The sequence below is a fragment of the Triturus cristatus genome, chromosome 3_1 (genome assembly GCF_964204655.1).
Source record: "Triturus cristatus chromosome 3_1, aTriCri1.1, whole genome shotgun sequence".
Taxonomy (NCBI): Eukaryota; Metazoa; Chordata; class Amphibia; order Caudata; family Salamandridae; genus Triturus; species Triturus cristatus.
In genome coordinates, this window is record NC_140583.1 from 641,142,475 (window position 1) to 641,169,172 (window position 26,698).

The window sequence follows — 26,698 nt, forward strand, 5'->3', positions numbered from 1 at the left end:
GCGCATTTCAAGCACAATTTTGGAATAAATGAGCTAAAATCACTAATGCATTGAAACGGGACAATTTCAGTGCTTTATGTGCCCATTTGGAGAAAGGACAATACTGGGGTATGCCATTTTTAACAGAGTCTACGAGTTCAAGGATACAACTTTGACGTAGCGTATGTGATAAAATAAACCAAAAGGTTCTGAAAACACTCTAAACAGATTTAAACTGAATAAAATCATGCAATACACTTGAATGAGTCAGTCACTGTCACTTCCAGTGGCCGAAGGGGTATTGTTACGTTAATAAATAGTAGAGTATTCTGTTAAAGCGATTACTTTTAGAGAAACAATACAAAAAGATGATTATCAATTGGGCTAAAGAACCAGTGGTTTCACTTGTTGTGACTTTTTGTCCTCTTGTTGCAAAGTGTTATATAACAGATGCAAAATGAATAAGCAGTTTTCTTTCCAAAATAGAATTTAGGAAAACAACTGTTACCAAAATAACAACTCTATTTGAGTTTAAAGACAGCTTCAGTTTGCGATGACAAAAAGGCATTTCCCTTATAGACACTCTCAGTGCTTACCCATATCCTTTCTTGCACCGACTAGTAGGGCCCATGACACACTTCCTACATCACTATTGTTTAAGCATGCTAGTTTGTGTGTCTTGCCTGGCTGTGCTGTGCACAGGTCTCATGTAACATTTTGCGATTTTAATTTCCGTTTTTAAATGCAACTTTATGAATTTCTTAAGCACATGATTCTAGTTTGCATGATGACGGCCACACCCCTAATTGTGTATTTTCTGATCCAGTCGAACTCTGGGTACAGGAACATAGAGAGGATGTGGCCTAAGTGTATTCGACCTAGAAGCTGAGGAACCGGGTTTGGGTCTCGGCAATGACGCTCAACATCCTGTGATTCTGAGCAGATCAGTTAATCTCCCTGTGCCTAACAAAAAAAAATTAATGTGTTCGTTTGTAATGCAATTGGTGCTCATGTAAGGTGCGCTGATACCTCTGTGTCTAGTTCGCACTATATAAAACAAAAAAATAAGAATCCCCAATGCTTTACTGTGCACACTACCCACCAGCCGAAAGCAGATGGAAATAAGCTTTACTCGACCTAAAAACAGTTACTTGTTGCTAGCTACACCAACCAGTTCAGCACAAACGTAAAGCTGCCACAAATCTTGCCCTTTGGAGATTTTGGAAAGAATCACAGTAGTTCTAAGTGCTTTATTGTAATTGGTATTTAATGATCATTTTTGGGGGTCAAGGGTTGACTGCACTCCGCAAAAACAATACAGGAACCGCATTCAGCACGTGTGAAAAAAATATGGTGCAATGAAGTTGTATCTGTGCTTTTAACATTTTTTTTTCTTTTTTTTTTTTTTGTTTATTGGCATTTGTAATTGTATACAAACAGAACAAAAGGAAAAAACAATCATAACAATGCGGTCACTTCACAACAGCATCCTTCATCCAATTTTGTCTGTACATTTCCTAATCAGGAGTCTCCCATACCCACCATCATTTATCTCATGTGCGAGTCATTTATTAAGCCTGCTGCTGCGATTGCAAATATTGGGTTAAATACACCCAGTAGTCTCTGGGTTGCGATACGGCTGGAAGTTCTTCTTCATAGGTCTTCAGGGTATCCCTACAATATGTTAAGTCCGTGAGCCAGTCCGTGGGCTTCGGGCTGCGCCTGCCATTCCAACATATCAAGACCCTCCTTTTAGCTATTAGTAGCGCAATCATACAGAACCTGCGTTTCAGGGCTCGAAAGTCAGGCAGTATTCCCAGCAAACAGGTTTTGACCTCGCATCGCACTTCCCCGCCTACCATAGCCCCAATCTTCTGCGTCACCTGCACCCAGTATTCTCCGACTGCCTCACATGACCAGGCTAGGTGTATGAAATCTGCCCCGTCTGCACCACAGCGCTCACATCTAGAGTCCTCACGCAGCCCATAGCGATGCAGCCTGGCCGGTGTGTAGTATGTCTGGTGTAAGTATTTGAAATGCAGAATGCGGAGATTGCCGTTAGGTGTCAGCATGCCCGTCAGAGTACAGGCGGTAGTCCATTCACCCTCCGTTAGCGGAGTGTCAAGACAGCCATTCCACTTCTCCATGGAAGCAGTCGTGGTTGCCGCTATGTCCTCCTGCATCTTCGTGTACAGTGTGGATACCACATGTTTTCTCGTAGGTGTGGTGATCAGCCACTGCAGTGCGGTTAGCCCCGGGGGTTCCAACGGGTACGTTGGGTATAGCTGTTTCATAGCCCATGCTTTTAACATTTATTTTCTTGTTCTAACCACATTTTTGTTCTGAACTGACACTTTTCGTTTTCGCTTTGGTTTAGTTATGACACTACATGTCCTGCTCTAGAAATGTCATTTCTTTCGCACCTCACTTTTGTTGTCCTTCTGTCATGCCCTCCATCAGGTGCGCATTTAGATGTGACACTTGTTAGGTGAAAAAACACTGACACAGACAGACATCCACGGCTCTAAAGGAGGGTTTAAATCTAAAATTGCTCAACGGGCAAAAAGGATTCTTAAACACATATATACATTTTGACAAGGCGTCATTTAACCTGGCTGGTGCGAATATTCCCACGTCTATAAACACTACTAATGACTCGACGAACAAGCAAGCAACAATTCGATCTGGCCGGGTCAGGTCACTAAGGTGTGAATTTTTACATTGACTCTCTAAACAGCGCCGCAATTACTGTGGGCATGTGTGAAACACAAAGGCCTTCTAGAGGCAGAACATGGAAGTACACCCACATATAAAAGCTTTATAGCTCCTGGCAGAAACAAGAGGTGGCCTATTCCTTCGGATTTACTTCTGCAACGTCCGCACCGTTAAGATCTATTCAAAATTAATGACACAGTCTTCCTACAGACATAATGGAGCCATAACGATGCATCAACATTATTAAATTATCAAGCCTTGAAAAACATCCTAACGACCGTTGACTCACGCCACAACCATGCCCCCCACCCCCCCCAAAAAAGCAGCGTTGCTTTGGCATGGGCCACTGCCACCCATCCACGGCATATTATTGCAATTTTGACATCGTGGCATGGTGGCTACGCTACGTCACCTCTACTAGTTACATAACTTCATCAGTACTGCACTGCAGCTCTGCCACGCTTGCTTAAATTTAGTTCTGGTTCGTTCGTGGTGGGCCCAGTGGGCGACCGGGAAACATACTGACTGCACGCCACTCACACTGCCTTGCTCATAACTGATTAGGCCTGGCCTGCCAGCCTGCCTACCTCACCTGGTGCTGTTGCCAGTAGTGGTGCAGCGCTACTGCTGCCAGTCCTCACGTTGTCATCGGGCGGTCGGGTGAGTTCGCGCTGGCTATCTTGAATGGCCGTTAGGGTCTCGATGGCGGGGTGTGGGCGTGTGGATATGCTGGGCGTGGCTGCGTCAATGCGCGCAATCCGAAAAGATCTGCGCACGCTGCCTACTGCGCACAGCCCCAACTCCCGCAGGTCCAAAATCCAGCTCAACCCCGTCCCACCTTCAACACTGTGAACTAAGGGTCCGAAGCCGCCACGCCATTAACAAGATTGAGCTTGAGATTCTTCTTGTCTCAGCCAGGGCAGGCAAGGCGGCTCGCTCATCACAGCTTCACGCTGGGAGTGGACTGAGTCACTCGGGAGTGCCAACGAGAAGTTGAAAAACACAACACTCGGTGCCATATCGAAAATAAAAATAAATGAAGTGCGTGCAGCAATGCATGCAGAGTAGACCCGGCCCTGGTAATTAAGTGCCGGTGCTAAGCACCGGCAAGCACCGGCACAAATTAAGCTCTGCCTCATTGGCTGACCCTAGGTCAGCCAATGAGGGAAGGCAGCAGTCCCAAGCCTCCTGGGACCTCTGAAGCAGAGCTGTAGGTAAGTGTGTGTTTTAAAAAAATTAAATGATTGGTGCGTGCGTGTATGAATATTTGGTAATGAGTGTTGTGAATGGATGTGTGTGTGTGTGTGGGCGGGCATGTGAATGCATGGCTGTGAGTGTGCATGTGTTTGTGTGTGTGTGCATGTGTGTCCAGTACGCCCCCTCCCGCCTAAACTAGGCGGGCGCCACTGTGTAGACGTGTCATTCTCAGTAATCTGTGTGTGGAGGGGCAATCCAAAAGTGTTTTACGCACTGTCAAAACTTAGCCCCAAAAAATCTACCTCTGGCTGCCTGTCCATATGTGGCTATACTTACTGGTATTCCTTCCTTGTGCGAGGGTCAGGTGGAGTCTAACAACGAGGTATGAATCAAAGTCTTAGTCTGTGATTCCGCTAGGATACTTTTATAGACCAAATCTGGTTTCTTTGGAGCCACGGTATCCCCACCCTAGAAACATGCCAACAGAAGACCATGGGTGCACCCAAGCTGGTCCCTTTAGCCTTCCTAATGCTCCATTTGTATCAGGGGAGAGTTTGAACCCTCCTCAGAGCAGGGGTACCTTGATCTCCATTCCACTTTCAAACCGTTTTGATGCACTTTCTAATTTGGAATGACCCTTAGACAGAACTCAAGTTGGTAACCAAGCTTTCACTGTTGCTCCTAACAGTACTGACACCTCTCGGGGTGACGGAGTCCTCACCAAGGGTTACACGACAGCACAAGGAGCTCCTTTACCCGGATGAGCTGGAATACAGAGGGGCTAAAGGATAAGAGCACTAACCCTGATTGGGTAAACTTAGTTGCAAAAGACGATTTCATTGCTTTTCAGGAAACTTGGGACACTATTAACTCTACCTGTTCTGGTTTTTGTGTGTTATTCTTGCCCAGCCACCTCCTCCGTACGAGGCAGAGCAAAGGGAGGGCTTTCTGTTTGGGTCAAGTTAAATTTGAAAGTGGTTGTCTCCGTTTTAGATACGGAAAGTTATGCTTTTACGGATCAATTTGCCGCCTACAACCCCAGGGGGCCAGCTGCGCTCAAACATAAACAGCCAAAGTAGTGAAGAATACAGTTTTCGCCTACAACCCTAGGGCTGGCAGTGTGGTTCAGGCATATAAAAACAAACCAAACAAGCATAAAAGTGAAACCAACCCCACCCGTGGTGGAACAATCAAATATAGGGACACAATACTAGGTGGATGTGCTGGTAATTGGCGTAGGAACTGGAAGGATTAATCTAAGCCTCAACCCAGGTCACCCCAGGGCTCAGTCATGGTAATCGTAGGTAGATCGGGCAGGTTAACTCACGGAATTCAGAGGAAAGAATTTGAATCAAAGCGGCCCACAGGTCCGGGTAGGAAGAAAGGCCAAAAATCGTTGCTTAGAAATGCTTCTCAATCCCCGGGAAAAAACACAATTTATGCAACCAAGAGTTGTGGTCTGGGGTCCTATCTGTACCCCAGAGAGAGAGAGAGAGAGAGTATGCCCTGTTGGCCTGCTCATAATGTGAGGGCCATTTGCCTCCCCGTGTTAGAGCGCAATGGGTAAGTCAAGAGATTTGAAAGTCCCAGAATGGTATAAGCGGGAACCCTCGGGATGGATGTATTGAAAGCAGAATCAACATTGTCTAAAACGTGGTTTCAGTATCGAGTAAGTTTCGGGCAGTGCCCTAAGAGATGGAGTAGGGTCCCTGTGCCATGTGCCTCCACACCAACAATCCCCTGAACGCCAAGCATTCCACCTTTGAAGTCTGGCTGGAGTGAGATCCCAATAGGAAGCAATTTTGTATGCAGATTCGGTACTAGAAATGTTATGGGGTGTGTGATGTACCCAATATGATATGTCTTCTCATGCTTTAGTAGAAAGAGATCTGGCCAATTTGGTCTCCCATCTAAGCTACCCTCTGGATTTAATGTGGGACGTCTTACTGTCCAGTAAGGTATAAAGCTTTTTTTATAAGACATCTTTTGTCCGCTTCTCAAGGGGAGTTATTAGCCGGCCCGCACCCTGGAGCATCTTGGAACCTAACACCCAGTGTCGCATTTATAGGTATGAGATGCGGTCCAAATCAGTTAAGGAGTAATCAGATTGAAGTTGGACAAATGAGATGAGCCCATGTCTGTCAAAAAGGCATCCCACGCATGTATAGCTCCCACCAATCCATCATCTGAACTGCGCTGGTCCTAGACCAGGAGTAAAATCGGGATTAGCGAAGATTGGAGACATCGGGGAAGGGAAGTTGGTCAGGCCTGCTTTGACTGCAACAGAGTCCCAAGCTTGGAGTGTAGCGCTTGGTATTGGGGAGGAGTAGAGACCCCATGCCCTATGTTAACGGGGAAGCCAAACCTCCTTCCATATATTTGTACCTGCAAAGGACTAATCCATAAAGGACGAGTGTTTCTCAGAGAGTTGGCGGTTCCATTCCACCAGAAATCTAAGTTGGGTGGCTTGATAATAGCAAAGTAGCTGGGGCACCGCTAAACCTCCATCTCGTTTCGAGCGATACATAAGTTGTTTATGAAGAGCAGGGTTCTTCCCATCCCAAATACATTTATTGATATCCAATTGAACGAAGTGGATAGCATTTGGCGGTGGAGACAGAGTTAAAGTCTGAAATAAATACAAGATGCGTGGAAGAATAGTAATCTTAACCGCCGCAATAAATCCGATCCATGAAAGGCGAAGGCGGCTCCAAGCTGACAGGTCTTTGCGAGTTTGAGTGGCGAGGGGTCTATAGTTAGTAGCTAATGTATTAGGGATAGTCCGAGCCAAGGAGATACCTAGATAAAGAATAGCTTTGATTGCCCAGTCAAAGGGAAATTGGGAACGCAGAGCAGTCTGCTGCACATGCATAACAGAAAGGTTCAGGATCTGGGACTTTTTTATATTTGCCTTCAATCCCGAGACCTTCCTGAAGGTCTGAAGTTCAGTGACTAGGGTCGGAAGCGCGGCCATGGGCTCTGTGATGGAGAAAATGAAAGCGTCAGCATATAATCTAAGCAGATGCTGATCAACCCCAAAGGGAATCCCTGTGATGTTTGGATTGTCCCTCAACTAATGCGCCGAGGGTTCCATGTAGAAAATGAACAAAAGCCAGGACAGGGGACAACCCTGGCACGTGCCTTGTCAGATGAAGAATGGAGGGGACTAAACAGCATTTACCCTGTCCAAATGGCAGGGGGTGCTTTAGTTGCTCTGTACCTAGTTGCAAAACCTTTCACCAATGCCAAATGTCTTCAATGCTTCAAAGAGGTAAGGCCAATGGAAATAATCAAACAACTTTTCGGCATCAATAGAGAGAAACAAAGCCTCCTCACGTGACCTATGTATTTTATCAATGAAGTGGAGTAGGAGCTTGGTGTTATCACCACACTGGCGGGAGGGTATAAACACATATTGGTCCTGGTTGATCAGTCCAGGCATTAACAGATTGAAACGATGCGCAAGTGTACTAGTAAATATCTTTGCATCTACATTTAAGAGAGAAATATGTCTCTATGACCCACAGAGGGCCAGATCTTAAGCAGGTTTAGGGATCATCAAAACAACGGCTTCCAGCATATTGTCAGTAAGGAAGACCCATTCTGGAAAGGAATTTTACAACCAAGTGAGCAAGGGGGCCAACTCCTGCGAAAAAGTCTTATAGAAGTGGGAGCTAAAACCATCAGGCCCAGGAGATTGCAGTGGTTTTAGACACTCAATGGCCAAAATCACTTCCTCTATGCGACTACGCTGATCTAGAGTCGAAGCTTCTGCATCAGGCAGAGAGGTAAGAGCGATATTATGGAAATAACCCAAGGGGTCTTATTCAGGGCCATCCACGTATCATAGACAGAATTGCTGGTCTCCGTAGTAGGACCGGTGCATATCGTCTTCACCGTACCAGTGTGGATTTTGCTACGAAGACAATGAGCCAGCATACGGCCACAGCGATTACTTCTTAGGTAGAATTTATGCTTGAGACTTACCTTAGCGTATTCCGCCCTATCCAAGTCAAGACTCATAAGCAGGAGCCGAGCTTTCGCCAACTCCCTCCAAACCCTAGGGGCCCCTGTCCATTTATGAATCGCTTCTGGTTTAGAAACCGTTTTCTCAAGGCTTAGCTGCTTGTTTCAGCGAAGACAATTCTCAGCTGTAGAGATAGCGATAAACTCTCCTCTAACTACCAGCTTTAAGGCTTTCCACACGGTGGCCAGGGATATTTCCCCAGTATCGTTAGTTGAGAGGGAAGACTTAATCAACTTCTGAATCGAGTCGACCAAGGTCTTGGATTGATGCATAGTATCCAGCAGTCTCCAATGGGAGTGTCGGGGTGGAGAAAGAGGTAACCGGATAAACAAAGAAATGGGAGCATGATCAGATAGTGAGGCGTCAGAGATGAGGCCTAGGAGATTCAGGTTTACTAAGAAATGGTCAATATGTGCATAATTCTTATGTGCAGCAGAATAATATGTGAAGTCCCTGGTTGTTGGTTGTAGTCGTTGCCATACATCATGTAACCCACAGTCCACCATCCAGTGCAAGCCTGCAGTTGAGAACAGTGGTGGCCGGCACGGATTGGTGGTGGTGATGCGGGGGTTTTGATGGATCGACAAGTTGTAAATTAAAAAAACAAAAAAGTAATTCAACTTACCTTTTTGCTGCATCCTCCCTCGCCAGGTCTTTCCTCTGCTGACCGGAACAAGGCACTGGAAGCACCCAGGCTGAAGCTCTCCTGAGCCAATTACAACACTGCATTGCAGTGTTATGATTGGTCTGAGCACCAAACCACAGTGCTGAGATGGGGAGAGGGAACCTGGGCATGTTCTCAACCCAGAATGTAATGCAGCCTGGGTGGAGAACATGCTAATTGCGCATGAATGTTTGGCTGACCCCAGAGGGCCCAAACATTCATGTGCACTTTAGGGAGTGCAAGCCACTACTCATCTCTCCTGCTCTGTCAGCAGAGCAGCCCGCCCCGCCTGGCACAGATGCAGTGCCTGCAATAGGAAAAAATAAAATGATAATAACTTGCAGTTATTATCAATTTATTTTTCCTGCCACTGCTGAAAAACAGTGGGGCAACGCTCTTCCGCCTTAGCAGGGGAACCACCACTAGTTGAGAAGGGCCCCATCTGGTGGGTACGCTGGCTATAATGGTCCAGATCAGTGTCCATAACTAAATTCATATCACCCCCTATCACTATAACTGCATCAGGGGTCTGGAGCACAAAGACCAAAGAGTGTGTGAGGAAACTTTCCTGTTTCTTATTAGAGGCATAGACATTTGCCAAGGTAAACTTAAAGGTACCCACTCTAATTCAAAGCGCAAGGAGGTGCCCCTTAACTTCTGCAATAGTGGCCAAGATTTCCCCTAGAAAGCCCCGTGTAAAGAGAATGGCAACTCTCTCCTTTTTCTGCTGGTCCTGAGGACCATAGCTGACGTGGAAACCAGCAAGACTGTATTCTGTGGAGATCTTTAGTGACCAAATAGGTTTCTTGAAGAAGACAGACATCACTGCCCAACTGCTCAAGGAGAAAAAGGATAGATGACCTGTTAGTGGGATTGTTAAGGCCCTGGACATCGAGGTTAGTAATCTAAAGTCCAAGGAAACCTAAATTCGACAATAAAGTGCTGAGAGGATTCCATCCCGGGGCAAAAGAGGCATGCGGTAGAGAAACACTGTGCAGTATGCTGAATCAATATTAGACAACCTGAGGAGCCTAGACTGATCGTGCTAATAGAAGGAGAAAAAAAACCTCCTGAAGCAAACAAATAGGAGAAACATTCAATAAACAATGAAATATGCTCACTGACCATGGTTACGATAATTGGAGCATAGTCCCAGCGGGCAAGTCCAGCCCCAGAGAAGAGTCCCGATGAAAGGGCGCCATCAAGGAAGAGGACATTGTCACCCTCAAACTCACCCACAGGAGAAGACGTCTTGAGCCAAGTGTCCCCCAGCTTAAGTGTCATCAACCTTGAGCACAGACCTCCTCTCTTCTGCTATAATAGCAGGATAAGGGCGTAGGCTGCCTGAGGCATGTGTGAGTCGTTTTCATTGAGTTCGGCGACACCCCTTTTGATCTTGCGGACACCGTTAAGGATCGTATCTCATGTAGGTTGACTTCAATGCGAAAGATGAGCATAAATGGATCACCCCAGGAGCGGAGGGGTAAAAATTAATATTCCCACTCCAGTCAGTGCAACAGTAGTGAAAGTGTTGGATAGTGAAGAGGTAAAAATTACTATTCCCACTCCAGTGAGTGCAACAGTAGGGACAGTTTTGGATAGCGAAGGGGTAACATTTACTATTCCCACTCTAGTGAGTGCAACAGTAGGGAAAATGTTGGAAAGTGGAGGGGTAAAAATTGCTATTCCCACTCCAGTGAGTGCAACAGTAGGGAAAATGTTGGATAGCGGAGGGGTAAAAAATATTATTCCCACTCCAGTGAGTGCAACAGCAGGGAACGTGTTGGTTAACGGAGAGGTAAAACTTACTATTCTCACTCCAGTGAGCATAACAGTACAGAAAGTGCGTTTCCACTCCAGTGAGTGCAATAGTAGGAAAAGTGTTGGATAGTGGTGTTATTTGATGAAGCTGCTGCAACAAAACCAGCAAAGCACAAACTTGTACAAGAGCTAAAAAAATATCTTTCACCTGAAGAATTTCAATTAAAAAAGGAGTCCTCATTAAACTCAATGTCACAATAGAGAATGGTCAAGATTTCATCCATGCAAAACTTCAGAGAGGTCGCTCAGACTGTTCTACGGATATTGTAGTCAGTGTGCCCCTTGCAAGAACTGCACATTGTCTTTGACAGATATCTTGAACTATCTGTAAAAGAATATAAGAGAATCAGATGTATGTCTACAAGTGGAACAATTGACCATGCCTGCATTCAAAATGTGACACCTTTACCTGTGCAACTTGTTTGATTATGGTAACAACATCAAACAAGATAAACTTGGAGATGTTAACTTGCCAAAATATTGCTGATGCTTCAGTGAACATTGAATTTCCAATTATTGCAAGTGGAATGGTTGTCAATAAGGAGTTGGTGCCTGCAGAGATATATTCAAAAGGTATGGGCCATATTGTTCAAGAACGTAACAGCAAATTGGAGGAAAGTGACCTTCGTGTTGTGCCACATGTTGAGTGGGCTGTTTGAAATGGTTCCATCGAGTAATTGTACTGTCAAATGACACAGATGTTATTGTGCTGCTTAGATTTGTTGCAAAGTTTATAAGTCAAGGAATGTCATAGTTATGGATACATTGGGAGAGAAAATACACATAATCCTGTTTCATATTCTGTACATGACAGTTTACCCAGAGATACCCAGTGTTCTTAACAAGGCACCTATTCTTACGGGTGATGACACTATGAGCAAAATGGGAACAAAGCTTGAACTTTAACTGTTGAACCTGTGAAGTTTCTAAAAGGATTTGCTGAGACAGAAGAAGAATGTGACTATAAAGAAGTAGCAAAATACCTTGTGCATGTGTGTAAAATGAGTTCTGACTGTCACACATTTGACGATCTTCAGTACAGTGAATTTATCAGATTAGTCCAGCTAAGTGACCTTCCACCGATGTCATATTCTGTGTGTGGACACATTAAAAGAGCATTCTACTTGATCAAAAGATGTGTAAATGTTTTGTATCCTGGATATGTAGAGAAAGATCTGTGTGAATTTGGTTGGGAAGATATAGATAGGGTGCTAAAACGTACACAATTCCTAAAGCCTCTACCCAAAAAACTTACAAGTGCATATACTTGAAAAACCATGTGCTAGAAAAAAATGTCCCTGTCGATATGTTCTTCTCAAATGTTCAACATTCTGGAAATGTACCACGAGCGATTGCTGAAACAAATATATAAAGTGAATTATAAAAATATGTCTCAAATAGGAGTGATAAACATTCTTTTTTTCATATTCAGATCATAAACATTGTTTGGTGTATACATAAAAGGATTAAAAACCATTATTATTTGTTTCATTTCTATATATGTCTCTCCTTCCTCTATCATGGACACCATTTTAGAAAATGGTAGAAGGGTTACTCTGAGGAGTTATTTTCTGTTTCTATAAGATGACTTGACCCCAAAACATATGTTTTGACACCAAAATACGGTATATAGGTCTCATGGTTCCTGAAATTTTACATCATCACTGCAACGCATCTGCTATTTTTAAAAATGTTGTCCAAAACAATTAAGCCCGGATCAGCAATGTTTACCCAAGTTAAACTACTTCTCTAATGATCCAAAAACATAAACCAAACATGAACATTTCTGGATACAATTTATTTATAGAGATATATCAGGGGGCTGGGATTAAGGCTGGTAAAGTCATAGTGTTTGTCCTCTAGTGTCAGCATGAAGGAGGGTTGAGCCTGAGAGCTCACTGTCTTGGAGACCCAAAACAAAGGAAATAACAAGGAAGGGGCTTCCTCAGTCAACTACCTCTCACCATTATGGCAATAACACCTCGGAGGAAGAATGAGGTAGGGACTATCCCTACTCCTTAAAGAGGTATCTACACCCTCTCTTCCTTTCACGGGAACCTGGTCTATTTCAAAGGACCTCTGGAATGTTCTGCAATCTTGTGCAATATTCACAGACAGAGATTCTAAAATGGATTCCTGGCTCTGTACAGTTAAGCACAACAGACATATTAATGCTCATTACCATCCACACATGCACTCACCATACATGCCCCCTGCATCCTATGTACAGCCCTTTACTCTAGGTGTTTGCAGCCAGCTACCCTCCCAGTAAAAGGCAGACACTACAGCTTGAAGCTCAACAGAGCTAACAGTTTGTGAGATACTATTAGGGGGACTCACCACACAACAGAGAATCTAATACAGGAGGCCGCAAAGTAAAAAACCCGGAGTTGTTAAGAGTTTGAACCCATATTCCTAACAGGTAAGTAGCAGAGCCTGATTGTTGGGACAGCTGCTGAGTGATGCAAGATATGTGAGGATGTTTGATTCTGGAATTGCATATTTAGCAGAGTGTCATTATTGGCACAGCTGCTGAGTGACCAGGGATATGTTGAGATATGTTGAGATCTGGTTATTAGCACAGCTGTGAGTAGAGTATGTTGAGATGGCTGTTAGAAATACTGCTGAGTGGCACTGGGAGCGTACAGGTGTTTGCTGTCCTAGCTTCTGTGGGCTTTGTTGATATGTGATTGTTAGCACAGCTTCTGAGTAGTGTGAGTATGTAGCCTAGTCTCAATACTGGCACAGATACAGAGTGATGTCAAGATGCTACATAGTTAGATAGCTGCTGAGTGCTGCGGGGTACATTTGCAGACTGGCTGTTATCATAGATGCTGAGAGATTGGTGGCACAGTTGTTAAGTGAAGTGGGATACGTTGCAATGTGACTAGCAGCACAGATGTGGTGGTGTGTGGTAAGTAGCAGAGTTTGATTGTTTGCATAGCTGCTGTGTTGCGGTTATCACAACTGCAAAGTGATGTGGCATGTGTGAAGATGTGAATAGTAGGCAGAATATGAGTGGAGTGGCTGTGTAATGCACTTTAATTGCTGACACAGCTGCTAAGTAATGCGGACTATTTCGAGATGTTAGATAGTTGTAACAGCTGTTGAGTACTGTGGGGTATGTAGCAGACTTCGAGGTAGCTGCTGAAAGATTGTTGCACAGCTGCTAAGTGAAGTGGAAATATGTTGAGATGTGATTAGTTCAGTTCAGTTCACTTTATTCGGCACTCAAGTAGCCATAAAAGATACATCAATTAAAACATACATAAAGTACGTTATAATTTCATAAAACAGATCAGCATGAGGAATCGAAGCTATACATTCAAAATCACAGCCGCTCTTGATAGGCGGTACGGTGGTGCAAGTGCCAATAAACTAAGCCAGTACCCATGATCAATACATTACCTCTGAGCCCCATCCCACAACCAAAAAACCACAGCCCCCTTCCAAAGAATTGATATTGCACTAACCCTCCATTGATTTTCTCACCAGCTTTCAGAAAAGAGCAACCACCACCAACTTATTTAAAAACTGAAGATAAATCAGAGCATCCCTGCATTAACTGAGCATCAAAGATTGTTTAGCGTAATAAATAGTTGTAAAAAATGTTTATAAAATTTACAGAAAAACGTAAAATGGCTCAATTGCAGGGACATTCCGAAACGGACTCCCCCAAAAAGCTGCTAGTACCTGAAAAGTTCATTAAACGCCACAAGGTACCCGCCCTAAAGCAAAAAAAAGTAGGGTTCTCTTCCAACGTGTGAAAGCGGTGTTTAAATACAATATGGGTTCCATAGGTACGAAAAAAGTGAGATAACCTTTAACAGAGCTATTACATGATTCGGACGGCAAACTCTGCAAATGACAAAACTCTAAGGGGCATATGTATCAAAGGATACATTTGCGATTCTCAAATAGCGTTTTTTAGAGAATCGCTATTTGAGAATCGCAAAACGATATGTAGTTAAAAATGCGCAATTTTTTTGCGATTCCCTCACATTCCTTAATTGCGACTTGCAAACTGCGAGTCGCAATTAAGGAATGGCTTCCTATTCATTCCTATGGGCCCAGAGTCCCATAGAAATTAATAGGAATTGCGCTCGCAATTTCAAGGGTGCTAGGGTTCCAAAAGGACACCCTGTTGCACCCCTGAAATGTGCATGTGTGCACATGTGGCACACATACATGCCCTAAGGGCATGCATGTGTGCCACATGGCACTTTGAAAAAAGCAAAAAAGTGTTTTTTTTAAAGGAAATTGCAAATTACTACCAACTTGAAGTTGGTGGTAATTTGCGATTCCTTAAGGCAAAATCGCAATTTGCGATGCCTACTAGCATAGCATTTAGGGAATCGCACAAATTGCGAATCTCTAAATGCTTGCGCAAAATAGGAATTGTAATTTTTGCGATTCCTTATTTTACGAGTAGGTATTTGCCTACCTACATAGCATACAGCTAAATTGCAATAGCAAACGCTGAAATTCAGCGAATTTCAGTGCTAGCGAACTCAATTTAGCTTGATACATATGGCCCTAAAAAACAAAGCTTCAACAGCGACTCATCTGATTTTTTTAAAGTGCTTTGTGCATTAGATAAGCCCAGTGGGCTCAATGCTATGAAGCATTTTTGGACATAAGCTAAAAAGGGTATTGAAGTACCCTTATCCAATTTGAGACAGTCTAAGATGATATCTCGATTTAGACTCGCCTCAATGTTAGCCCAAACCTGGCCTAGAGTAAAACAGGGGCCAGCTTCGCTTTATCCAGTATGTACTGGAGATTAAGCTCTGAATAGATGATAAAGTGAGAGCTAGTAGGAGGCAGTTGCATGAGCCGCCTATAACAGTGCAACACTTTCCCTACTGTTGCACTCACTGGAGTGGGAATAGTAATTTTTACTCTTCCGCTATCCAACACTTTCCGTACTGTTATGCTCACTGGAGTGAGAATAGTCATTTTTACCTCTCTGCTATCCAACACTTTCCCTACTGTTGCACTCACTGGAGTGGAAATAGTAATTTTTACCCCTCCGCTATTCAACACGTTCCCTACTGTTACACTTACTGACGTGGGAATAATAATTTTTACCCCTCCGCTATCCAACACTTTCCCTACTGTTGCTCTCACTGGATTGGGAATAGCATTTTTAGCCCTTTGCTATCCAACACTTTCCCTACTGTTAAACCCACTGGAGTGGGATTAGTAATTCTTACCCCTTTGCTATCCTACTGGTCACGGACTGGAGTGGGAAATGTAAATTTTAAAGATTTTTAAATAGTTTAATGTTTTCATTTATAATAAAATGTTTTTTATTAGATTTGATGTTATTGGTATATATATATTATTTTATTTATGTTATTGGTATATATACAACCTCTCACTGCCTCCGGTGCATCCCGTATAATCCTGGCATAATTGAGCCTGTTCAACACCCCTGAGACCCGCACTGCAAGCCGACTGTAGAGGGGCTTTGACTATCGAGTCTACTGGGCCTGGAAGCTTATCGAGGACCAGGCGGTAGACGGTGGTTTAGCTGAGTTGCAGCGTTCAAAGATGGAAGTTGATACTTGAAGTCCAGAAGATGTAGGCTGTTCTGGAACAGCAGCACCGCTGCGAGAAAGCGCAGCTGATCCTGCAACTCTGGAGAGCTGGGAGACCACTGTTGACTGCAGATGGATGCCTGTGCCTGCTCCACCCAGTAAACAAGTCGCCAACCGTGGCCTAAACATTCTGGAGACTCAGGCCTGCAGCATAGATGCAGGCGAGGTGGTGTGCGACTCCTGGAGTGAAGGAAGGCATGGTGCGCATTAGTACCTAGACTGAGGGGCGCCTAACCAGGGATCGAGTTGAGGGTAGATGCTGTCTACCCTGCCAAGAGGTAGGGCCCAACAGAAATATGCTGAACTCATTCCAGTGTAATTTTCTGACACCGGGCAATCTCAGGAGCGCCTGCACGTTGTCTGCTTTAGTTCCGAGCAGCAACATGCAGGTAGGAGAGGGCTTTCCAGATTACAGCTTTGCCCATAACAAAAGGCAAAGTTAAGGGACCATCAGGTCTCTTTTTGTTAGAGTATCCTGACTGGGAGCTATCGCAAGCCTCACACCTAAATGCAATGATGCGGAAACAAAGGCACACAGCTTATAACTTCACAGGTACTTACCAGAGGCATGCTTTTTGCTTTGGTCAGTCCCTGTATGTAAGAAATATGAAAACACTGTAAACATGTCAGATGGATTGGTCTCCCCAGTATTTACATAACCACTATTTTTTTTAAATTTCTTTTAAAGAGCTTTAGCACTTTAGTAGTGTTAAAGCGCTATCAAAGAAAGAAAACATTATAGTGGTATTTAAATTAAAATGTAGTGCTACTCTCAATCCAGGGTGTCAGAGTGCTTTACATCACACGTACAGATTTTACATTCACAATAAATCATAGGTGTGTACAGCAATATAAAGGATGTGTTACACAAGACAGTGAGTGTTAGAAGGTGTAGGAGTCACACGTCTTTCACTGTGCTAAATCAGAAGGATTAAAATGTATGATCTGCATGTAACAAAATGATCTATGTATTAAAATCAGTAACCCAATTGCCCATTTACATCCAATAAAATGTGTCATCTGCATGCTACAAAATATGCTTTGCATGAGACAACCCTCTATGCTACTTTGATTAAAAACTAGGACTAGGCAAAACACAGATGTCTCCAGCAATTACGTTATCCTCCAGAGCTATTTCACTATTATTATTCGCTGAGATTTAGCTGGTACACAAAGATCTCTGCAGCAGGTGCGTTAACCCTATAAGATATTTTAAAATACAGACATTGAAACCAATTTAGCAGGACAAATATACTGACACATTTCTCCTGTTGCCAATTTCTTTGTGGCAGGGTTTAAAAGAAATTAATATATAGATTGAAGGCCAGATTTTGTGTTAGGGTTGTGTCATTATTTTGGCACAACCCCAATGCAAAATCTAATTTGTTAAATATTGTAATGAGCTCAAATGTACTCGTGCTAGACCTGCTAAACATATGTGAGGTCTTGAAATCTGCTGTCACTTCTTTTGAGGTCATGGGTTGTGATGCCACTTCCTGTGATGCCACATGCGATGTCACGTGCCATGATGTCACTTCCTGTGATGTCACACGTGACGATGTCACTTCTTGCGATGTGACACGCGGTAATATCACGCGTAGTGATGTTACACATATTCTGCCTCAGTTGGTGAGTCCCCTGACTTCTTTTTTTAGGACTGGAGTCCTGTGCCCTAACCATTCCTGCTCCTCATGACAGAGCCCGTGTTCTTTGAAGGGGCCAACCTGTACTGTGTCCTCTGTGAGCAGAGACAGCCTGAGGAAACCAGCGGGCAGCGGTGGCTCCCCCGTTATAGCAGAGGAGCGTCGCCCTACCCCATCAGCCTCAAATCTTTAAAAATAAAACGATAATAAAAGTGGTCATTATCGTTTAATATTTCTTACAATAGCCAAGGCTTGGGAGCAGGCCATCAGTTATCAGTGCACATGATGATGGCTGTCCAAATTGTCATTCGCAGTGAGGTTCTCTCCAACTCGAGCTGCAATGCTGGGTTGGAGAGAGCAAGCACAGGCTCCTTGTATACTTGGGAATGCAAATCCACGGCGCTCAGCCCAATCCTCACACTGATTTCAGCATTGTGGAAGCAGCATCAGGATTGGCCGCAGGGGATTCTGGGAGCATGTGCTTATGATGACGGAACAGAAGAGTGGAGATAAGGTGAAGAAGCAGGTCTCTTTTGTTTGTCCTCTGTCCCCCATTGCCCCCCGTACTCTGCCAGGACACGAGCCACTACTGCTGGTGGGTCCAGGGGGGCCTGTGCTTTGCTAGGGCCTGGTGGACGCAGGCGGGGGCAGCTGCTCTGGACACAGGACCGGGACAAGTTGAGACTATGGGCTGCCAGGGTCACTACCGCCTGCAACGCAAATGGAGAGAGATGGTAAGTGGCAGTGAGAGGGTACTTCTTAGTCTCACACAAGAGAATAACAGAGCGCATTTTGGATAGAAACTGAAGGGACCCCTGCCAATTAATATTTACTTTGTGAAGAAAGCTACACAGGCCCTACGTCTAAGAGGTGGAACTGAGCTGAGGGTTTGGCCCTGATCATCATAGGCTGCCGAGGTAGCTCCCCATAGCGGCCGGAAGTCAAAGTCGAATGTGGTCCTCGGATGACCATATAATCTCAGGATGCACTCGGTGTGCACTGCCTGGATACAGGGCGCACAAAGCTACTGCTAGTCCCCCCTCCCCCCATGATGGGTCGCACCAGATTTGTGAAAGACCACATGAGTAGCCACCGGTCAGGCCCTGACAGCACCCCACCTCACTCACAGAAATCACAGTATGGGGCTGGAGAGACGCATGGGCAGGAGCCTACACCTTACAAGCTTGACAGCATTTTGAAGGCAATTAACATCATGAGGGACATTCTAGAATGGAAAATTGATCAGGGGACGATTGATCTGAACATCTTATGGTGCGACCACCACAAGCTGTTAGATAAAATTAAAACTAATGAGACCACTCTTGCCCGTGTGAGGCCTCTGGTGGATGAGATGAAGGCTCAGATGGCTGCCCTCTCAGATAAAGTTGGTCAGCATGATAAGAGAACAGAGGACACGGAGGGCCGCAATAGATGCAGTAATGTCCATTAGTGGGGATCCCTGAAGGAGTTAAGGATACAGCCATGGTGGCTTACCTCAAAAAATGATTTCTGGACACAGTGGCCCCCAGGGTCTCTCCCAGTTGTTTGACCAGAAAAGAGTGCTTAGAGTACTAGAAAGGCCTCACCACTGGGGGCTGTACCCAGGCCTGTGGTAGCCCATTCATTGAATTACAGAAAAGGGATGCAATACTCACGTTTCTTGCTGATGCATGGGACTGGTTAGAGAGACATCAGAATGGATGGAGCAGTCAGGTGCCATTTGTACCACCCAAAAAGGCACGGATGACACCACCGGGACAATCCGTGGGGGTCGCCCTTCAAATGGCAGGTGGATCAGGGCAGAATAGCTTCAGCTGTGTGGCGAGCCAGGTTGGAGGATCACAACAGCAGGAACTGAGTAGGGACATGTCGGACTCAACAAGTGATGGCAATGATTTGGACTTGGCCTCGAGGGCTCTGTCCGGCGTCTGAACTTGACTACACGCACAGTAACATCTGTGTTGTCTTTTTCTAAATCCTAGAGTAATTCTAGGTTCAGGGCTGGCTCCTCCACTAAGGTGGAGGACCTTCGTCCCACTGCTTTCAGAGCAGAATTGTTTTTAAATAAAATGATAATAACTTTATCATCATTTTATTTTTATTTGCTACAGGGCTGGGTTAGGGCGAACGGGGCTATTGGCACAGGGAGAGGACTGGTTTGCACACACTAAGAGCGCATGACTGCTTGGCCAGCTGTCTAGGGCTGGCCAAACAGTCATGCGCACTTTGCATGTTCCTCACCAGGCTGTAATGCACAGCCTGGTGGGGAACATGCACAGTCTCCCATTCCCCGTCTGAGTGCCGAACCACGGCGCTCAGACCAATCACAATGCTGCATTGCAGTGTTGTCATTGACTTAGGGGAGCCTGGGTGCTTCCTGATTCCGAGATTGCCAGGAAGAGAAACAACAACGGTGAGATGGTGGTGGGATAAAGGTAAGTGTTTTTTCATCAATCCCCCACCCCCTTTTCCTGCCAGCCGCCACTGTATAGGTCTCCTCAGTGCATTAATGATGATGGAGCAATGTTGGTTTTATAATTAGTGGTGAACATCTGACCGTTGTCACGATGTCCTGGGGAGAGGCAGTTGGAGATCGTTTAAAGGAGATTGCTGGGCATTGCTCAATTTTGTCATTGCTGAATGTGTGGAGGTTTATGTAGGCTGTGAACAGACGGGCGCCAACTGGTGATAGGGCGTGGGATAGTGCACATCACGTGTATCCCGGGTCCCGGCTGGTGGAGATTTTTTAGGCCACCAAATGTATCACCTGTACCTAATTATACCATTCTTGGGTGGGCATGAACTACGCTACTAAAAGGTACTGGGCATAGACGTATCTGAAACGAAGAGGGATGGATTTTAAGATTCTTCAAGAAACACACTCAGCGGAGAGTGATGTTTCTTGATTACATGGAAACTGGAGAGTGCAGCAGGCATTTGCCACAAACTACTCAACATATGCCAGGGGAATGATGATTCAGTACAGGCAGGTGCCCCTTTCATGTGCACTTTACAGATTATAGCTAGAGTGGGTAAATACACCATAGTAAGCATGATGCTGGATGGAACACCACTGGTTTTCGTCCGCATATATGTCCCCAGTTTTGGCTAAACGCAGTTTCTGGACTCTCTATTGCCACACTTAAGTGATACTATCCTGGTAACTTGAATATTGGGTGGGGACTTTAATTGTATAGCAGATGTTTACTTTGACTGCTCTACCCCCGCCCCCCATTGTTGGGCTGTCCGACATATAGGGTGGTACGTCTTTTTCGGGATTGCATAGTGAATTGAGACCTCCAAGATCTGTGGAGAAGTATGAATGAGGCAGTAAGGGAATTCTCACATAACTCCCCGGTATATGGCTTGCATGTCCATTTTGACAAGCTGTTGGTCTCCCTACAGGTAGCTGATGATGTGGATGGGTTGAAGGAAAAGGCGGTGCACAATCCCAACCTGGAGACTATGACCTGAATCCGTACAGGACTCTGTTTTCCAAGACTCACTAGCGGACACTGTCAGGGAGTACTTCCTCACAATAGAAACACCACAGCACATGTACACATGGAATGGGAAGCATTCAAAGTGGAGGTTAGAGGCCATTATTAGGGTATAGAAGTTGGAGTCTGTAAGGGTTTTCATGCTGAACATACCCAGTTAGAGAGTGTGCGCTGCACCCTGGAGGGCCGTGTATTGGCAGACGTGTCCTGTACACCAGAATTGCTTGAGATGCAACAGAAACATGTACAGGTAGTGAAGCCGCTAGGGATTTTTACATACAAAGAATATTACGTACATGGCACTCAGAAGGAGGCTGGGCAGGAAGGCTGTTCGCATGGACAGTTAACCCAGGAAGCCTGCTACAAGCAAATGTGCAAATAACATCTCAGCGTATCCCACAGCATTCAACAGATGTGCCAACAATCACACACCATATCATTCAGAAGCTTTGCCAACAATCAGGCTCTGCTACGTATGCCGTACACCACTCAGCTTTTCCAACAATTAAAGTGCGCCCAACCACTACACCACTCAAACTCTGCACTCATAAGCAAACTCCACACATACCCCATATCACCCTGTGCCGACATGTACACTTGCCTCCTTCTTATATCTGTGTACCAGCAGTCAGGTGCCATTCGTTGTTCTTTTGAAATGAGATGTACGAACCTCACCCTCAAAACTGTATGAATTCTATTATTAACTCCTCGGTCGATCCCAGTTGCTGTGCTTTGTTTATGTTGACAACTTCAATGTTGTTTCTTTATTTTATCCTGAGTATGCCCAATGTATCATTATATCGCCTGCTGAGAGCTTCAATGCCAGTCAAATGTTTTCTCCTTGAGTTTTACGCTACCCCTTCAGGTATATTTTCCAGGCAGTACTGCTTCTTTTGATAAAAATGTATAGTTTGATTCGAGTATACCTGCTGTGCATTTTTCTCAGGAGTTCAACGTATTCTTTTTCTTTGCCTGCACAGGGGGTTGACTGCTCAAGTTTTTGTCCGGCTGGGACCTATGGCACCAACTGTTCCTCCGTCTGTAACTGCCAGAATGGCGCAGCCTGCTCTCCGCTGGACGGGTCCTGCCTGTGCAAGGAAGGTAATGTCTCCTCTGATGTCCATCACTGGATGTGACTCTCAAATGTTGGAGCATATTATATTGCATTGTATTGCAGCATGTATACAACACTTACTACCCCTATATGGGGCACAGAAGCACTTGACTACATGAGCAGCAAACTAGGCTCTGTAGGTTGTGTGGTTGGAAGGATGTTGTCTTTGTTTTTTTTCCTATGGGGGAGTGTTTCCAAATGATGCACGAGGATGACCACGGTGCAGTCAATTTGTTATAGAATGAAGCGTGTTGCGGTGTAGTGGATGGAGAGGTATGAGGGATAGGCACGCAGTTAATGTTTTTCAGTAATCTGACAGCTTTGAGCAACTCTCCAGGTCTCTTTATAGTATTTCTTGTGATCATAATTTAGTTAGCTGATTACTGCCATGGGTTATCCTACCTGATGCTCTCTTTAAAGGTGTTGGCCCTGAGCAGGCATGGTTGGAGAGAGAAGTGGTGGGGAGATCTCCTGGGGTGGGATTTGTCACTATCATCCCATATCTGAATGTCATTATGAGATGTAAAGAAGCAGCCACCTGCAGTGGCGGACTAGATAAGTCTTCCAACTGGCTAGCATAATGTGACAAATCTCCTCAGTTATTCCGTGCCTGTTCAGTTGGGGGTGGCTGGAACAGTACTCACAGTTTGTAGCAGATACCTGTTATGTGAGTATAAGCTATAGTTGGCTGCCAACAGCTGAGTGTTATGGTATTGGTATTAGTATGGGCCAGAAGGGTTATATATGAATTGACATTACTGTATAACACTTGGGCAGACCATAGGTCAGCCCTTCTTAGCTTACCTGGATATGAGAAGTAGGGTGCTGGTTGGATTGGTCCATATCTACAGGCTGTAAACTGGAGATTGCATTCATAGGTGTGATTCGAAATAGCCATGTTTTCAGCTGTCTTCTCAGTGTATGTGCTTCTGAAAGCTTTGAATCTTGACTGATAGCGAGTTTGAGAGCTTGGGGACAGATGTACGACCATTTTTGCATGCACAAACTGGTGTGCAAAACCGTTTGCGCATGCAAAAATAGCATGGGGAATGTACAAACCCTATTTTGCGGCTCGCAATTTTTTGCGACGTGCAAAATAGGGTTTTGCGACTCGATATTAGGAAGGGGCGTTCCCTTCATAATACCGAGCGCAACCCTATGTAAGAATGTTTTGCGTCCGCAATTGTGGGCGCAAAACACTCGCAAATTACCACCCTCATCAAGAGGGTGGTAATGCACTTGCAAAAGGGAAGGGGTCCCCAGGGGACCCCTTCCCCTTTGCAAAAGCAGGGGAAAATATTTTTTAAGGGCAGGCAGTGGTCCCAGGCACCCCTGCCTGCCCTTAAAAAGTTAAACGAAGATGTTATTATTTTTATTGTTTATATGCATCCTGTTTTCCTTTAAGAAAAATGACCTGCATTAAAAAAACTGCTTTATTTAAAAGCAGTCCCAGACATGTTGGTCTGCTGAGCCCAGCAGGCCACCATACCTGGGAGGGCCTTCCATTCCCAATGGGGTCGCAAATTGCAAGAGGCTCATTAATATTCATGAGCCTCTCAATTTGCGACCCCATTGGGAATCGCTAACAGTGTGAAATACACTGTTGTACATTGGAAATAGCGCATCGCAAATTGCGAGTCGCGAAAAACTCACAATTTGCAAGGGGCTATTTCCACGGTCGTACATCTGGCCCTTGGTGGCTTATACTGAGAATGCAGTGCCTCCTGCTTCCAGAGACCCTTTTACTATGATGGAGTCTCACGCCTGGCAATCATCGGGCCCGATTCACAGAACAAACTTAAGACAAAATCCTAAACTTAGTACCATTTTGGTATTCACAGAATGCACTTACTACTTCTGGTATTCACAGAATGAACTTACTACTTTTGCGATTCACAGAATAAACTTACTACTTTTGCTATTCACAGAATGGATTTACGACTACTAACTGTACGTCCGCACTCGGTCCGGAAATTCCGGCCCGGAGGCGGAGCTGCCCGGAGGCGGAGCTTCGGGCCCGGAGGCATGGCTTCCGGCCCGGAGGCAGAGCTTCCGGCCCTGAGGTGGAGATTTTGGCCATGGCTAAATCTCCGCCACTGGCCGGAATCCCCACCTCCGGGCCGGAAGCTCCGCCTCCGGTCCGGAAGCCCCGCCTCCGGTCCGGAAGCCCCGCCTCCGGGCCGGAAGCTCCGCCTCCGGGCCGGAATTTCCGGCCCGAGTGCGGACGTAAAGTTAGTAGTCGTAAATCCATTCTGTGAATACCAAAAGTAGTAAGTGCATTCTGTGAATACCAAAAGTAGTAAGTGCATTCTGTGAATACCAAAAGTAGTAAGTTTAAGATTTTGTCTTAAGTTAATTCTGTGAATCGGGCCCATCATTTTTATGCACAACATTTACTTTTGTTTCAAAATTCGAATTTTTTACTCCTATGAACTCTTGATCTTTAGGATCTTTGAAAAGAGATTGTAAACAAATACTCTAGCAGTGAAATCAAGAGCACAGAAAATAAAGTCAGAGATGAAATCAGAGACTTCCTATAGGGCAGTGCCTCTGAATGGCTTTAACTAGTTAAACATGAATCAGTCACATGTCCGTCTTGTCTCTAAAAGGGTGATAGTGATGGGCAAATCATTCCACAAGTCAGTTGGCCTCTGAAAAGCACTAAGGCCTGTGAAAATCAGTCATGCGCCTTTGTCTTTTGGAAGCACTGTGCCATCTGGATTTCTTCACATTTCCCATTGATAAGTCCACCTTAAACCCCTATCCAGTGTCTTTAAACAATTTTAGAATTTCGTAAACACTTTGTAAACATGCCTTATGAAACCCTCCTCATTCAACTATGCAGGAAGGCTAGATGAAGTCCTTTGAACAGAAATAAAATGATATGGTATATGATATCTTATAGTAGTAACATGTCTGACAAGGATTAGGTTTATTTGGATAATTTTAAAATTAGCATTTTTTTTTTTATTTCGTCTGTGTACGGCAACAATTTATGGGCCTGGCTTTGCTTATGACTTTATAAGTGTAGAAATCTTTATTTCTCTTACGCTGGTGATTTACCACCTGCGTGGGGTGACAGGAGGACACTACAACAGTGATATCTTACACAAGGGACAAATCGCAGATAGGTGTCAAAAGGCAACTTGGAGTTGAGTCAGTCCAGAGAGAATCTTTTATGGGGGAATCCGGTCATCAGAGGGTTCTTTTTCAGGTCGAGATTAGCAATCTGGTTCTCCAGGGTGCTGGAAAAGCCATCATATCCAAAATGAATTCCAGATGCCTCTTCAGGAGGAGCCACGTGTCATTCACATGCTGGTGCATGGCGAGGGTCTGGTTGCTTAGAAGAGAATCCTGCTGTCCCATGGGGATTTGAAAGCACATGGGACCATAACTAGATCTTTGGGGCTTCCCGATGAGCAAAGAAACACAGAGGACATGCAGGTTTCAATTTTCACAAATTAATGCCAGTTAGGAACAAAGAGGATGGCCTATGGGGAGCGCCAAAGAGCAGGTGTGCACAATGACCACACACCTTAAGGCGTCAGGGGTCGGAGGCCCCTATCCTCCATCATCCCCGAACTCCCAACTTGCAAAGACCGCCGACAAAATGCGGATCAGCACTGTATGATTCAGAGCAAAAAATGGATGACATGCAGCAAGTCTCTGATGTTGGTCGGTCTGCCAAAGAGGAGTTACGCTGCAGAGCCCAAAGACTATTGCAACCTCGGGGCAGAACTAGACGTTGCACACAGGTCATTACCCCCCATAGCACTACTTACTGAAGACCTGCGGACAGCTACGGCTCAGTTGCCTCCGCTCTCGCCTGATAAATTCTGCGCAACAGAGGGGGCCCATTTTCACTAGCGCACTTTTTGCTGGTCTGCTTGTGAACCCCACCTGCATACCCATCCCAGAGAAACCTCGCAGGAGGGGGTGAGGCGTGGCTGTTCCTGCAACCCAGTTAGACACCTGCACCAAGACCATACTGGAGTGGCCTGGGCACCAACCTCGATGGGCACAAAGATACTCTTCGCCATGACCCGCCAACCATAGTGCATAACAGTGTGACCTCAACTGACACTGCAAAACAAGCTCTTAAACAATCAAAGCTCCACTTTGACTCCAGAAAAAAACACTGTATGATGCAACCAATATCCTCCACACCCCAAGATCAGAACATCCGGAGTGATGAACAGAGTGAAGGTATAGATATGGGGGGCAGTCTTTGAGTGATGCAAACCAGTCTGGTCTCCATTGAGTCCAAAATGGGCTGGCTGGATGCAAGAATGGACACGATCTTGTGCAAGCTGGAAAAGCACAGCAGCAGATTGCAAGAGGCTAAGCAGCGCATCTTCTCCGACACAGAAGATGACCTGAGGGAAAAAGAGTGAATCATTCCTTAATATGGAGAAAGTCTTAAAGGTAATAGCTG

The 26,698-nt window shown here is 45.0% G+C and overlaps 1 protein-coding gene across 1 annotated transcript in view; it reads left to right on the forward strand.

Moving 5' to 3' along the window:
• Positions 1 to 26,698, forward strand: part of MEGF11 (multiple EGF like domains 11) — a 1,813,102-nt gene that overhangs the window by 1,325,499 nt on the left and 460,905 nt on the right. Inside the window, exon 11 of the mRNA XM_085644629.1 lies at positions 22,130 to 22,250. Coding sequence (XP_085500755.1) covers positions 22,130 to 22,250 — 121 coding nt within the window. The remainder of the gene's footprint in view (positions 1 to 22,129; positions 22,251 to 26,698) is intronic.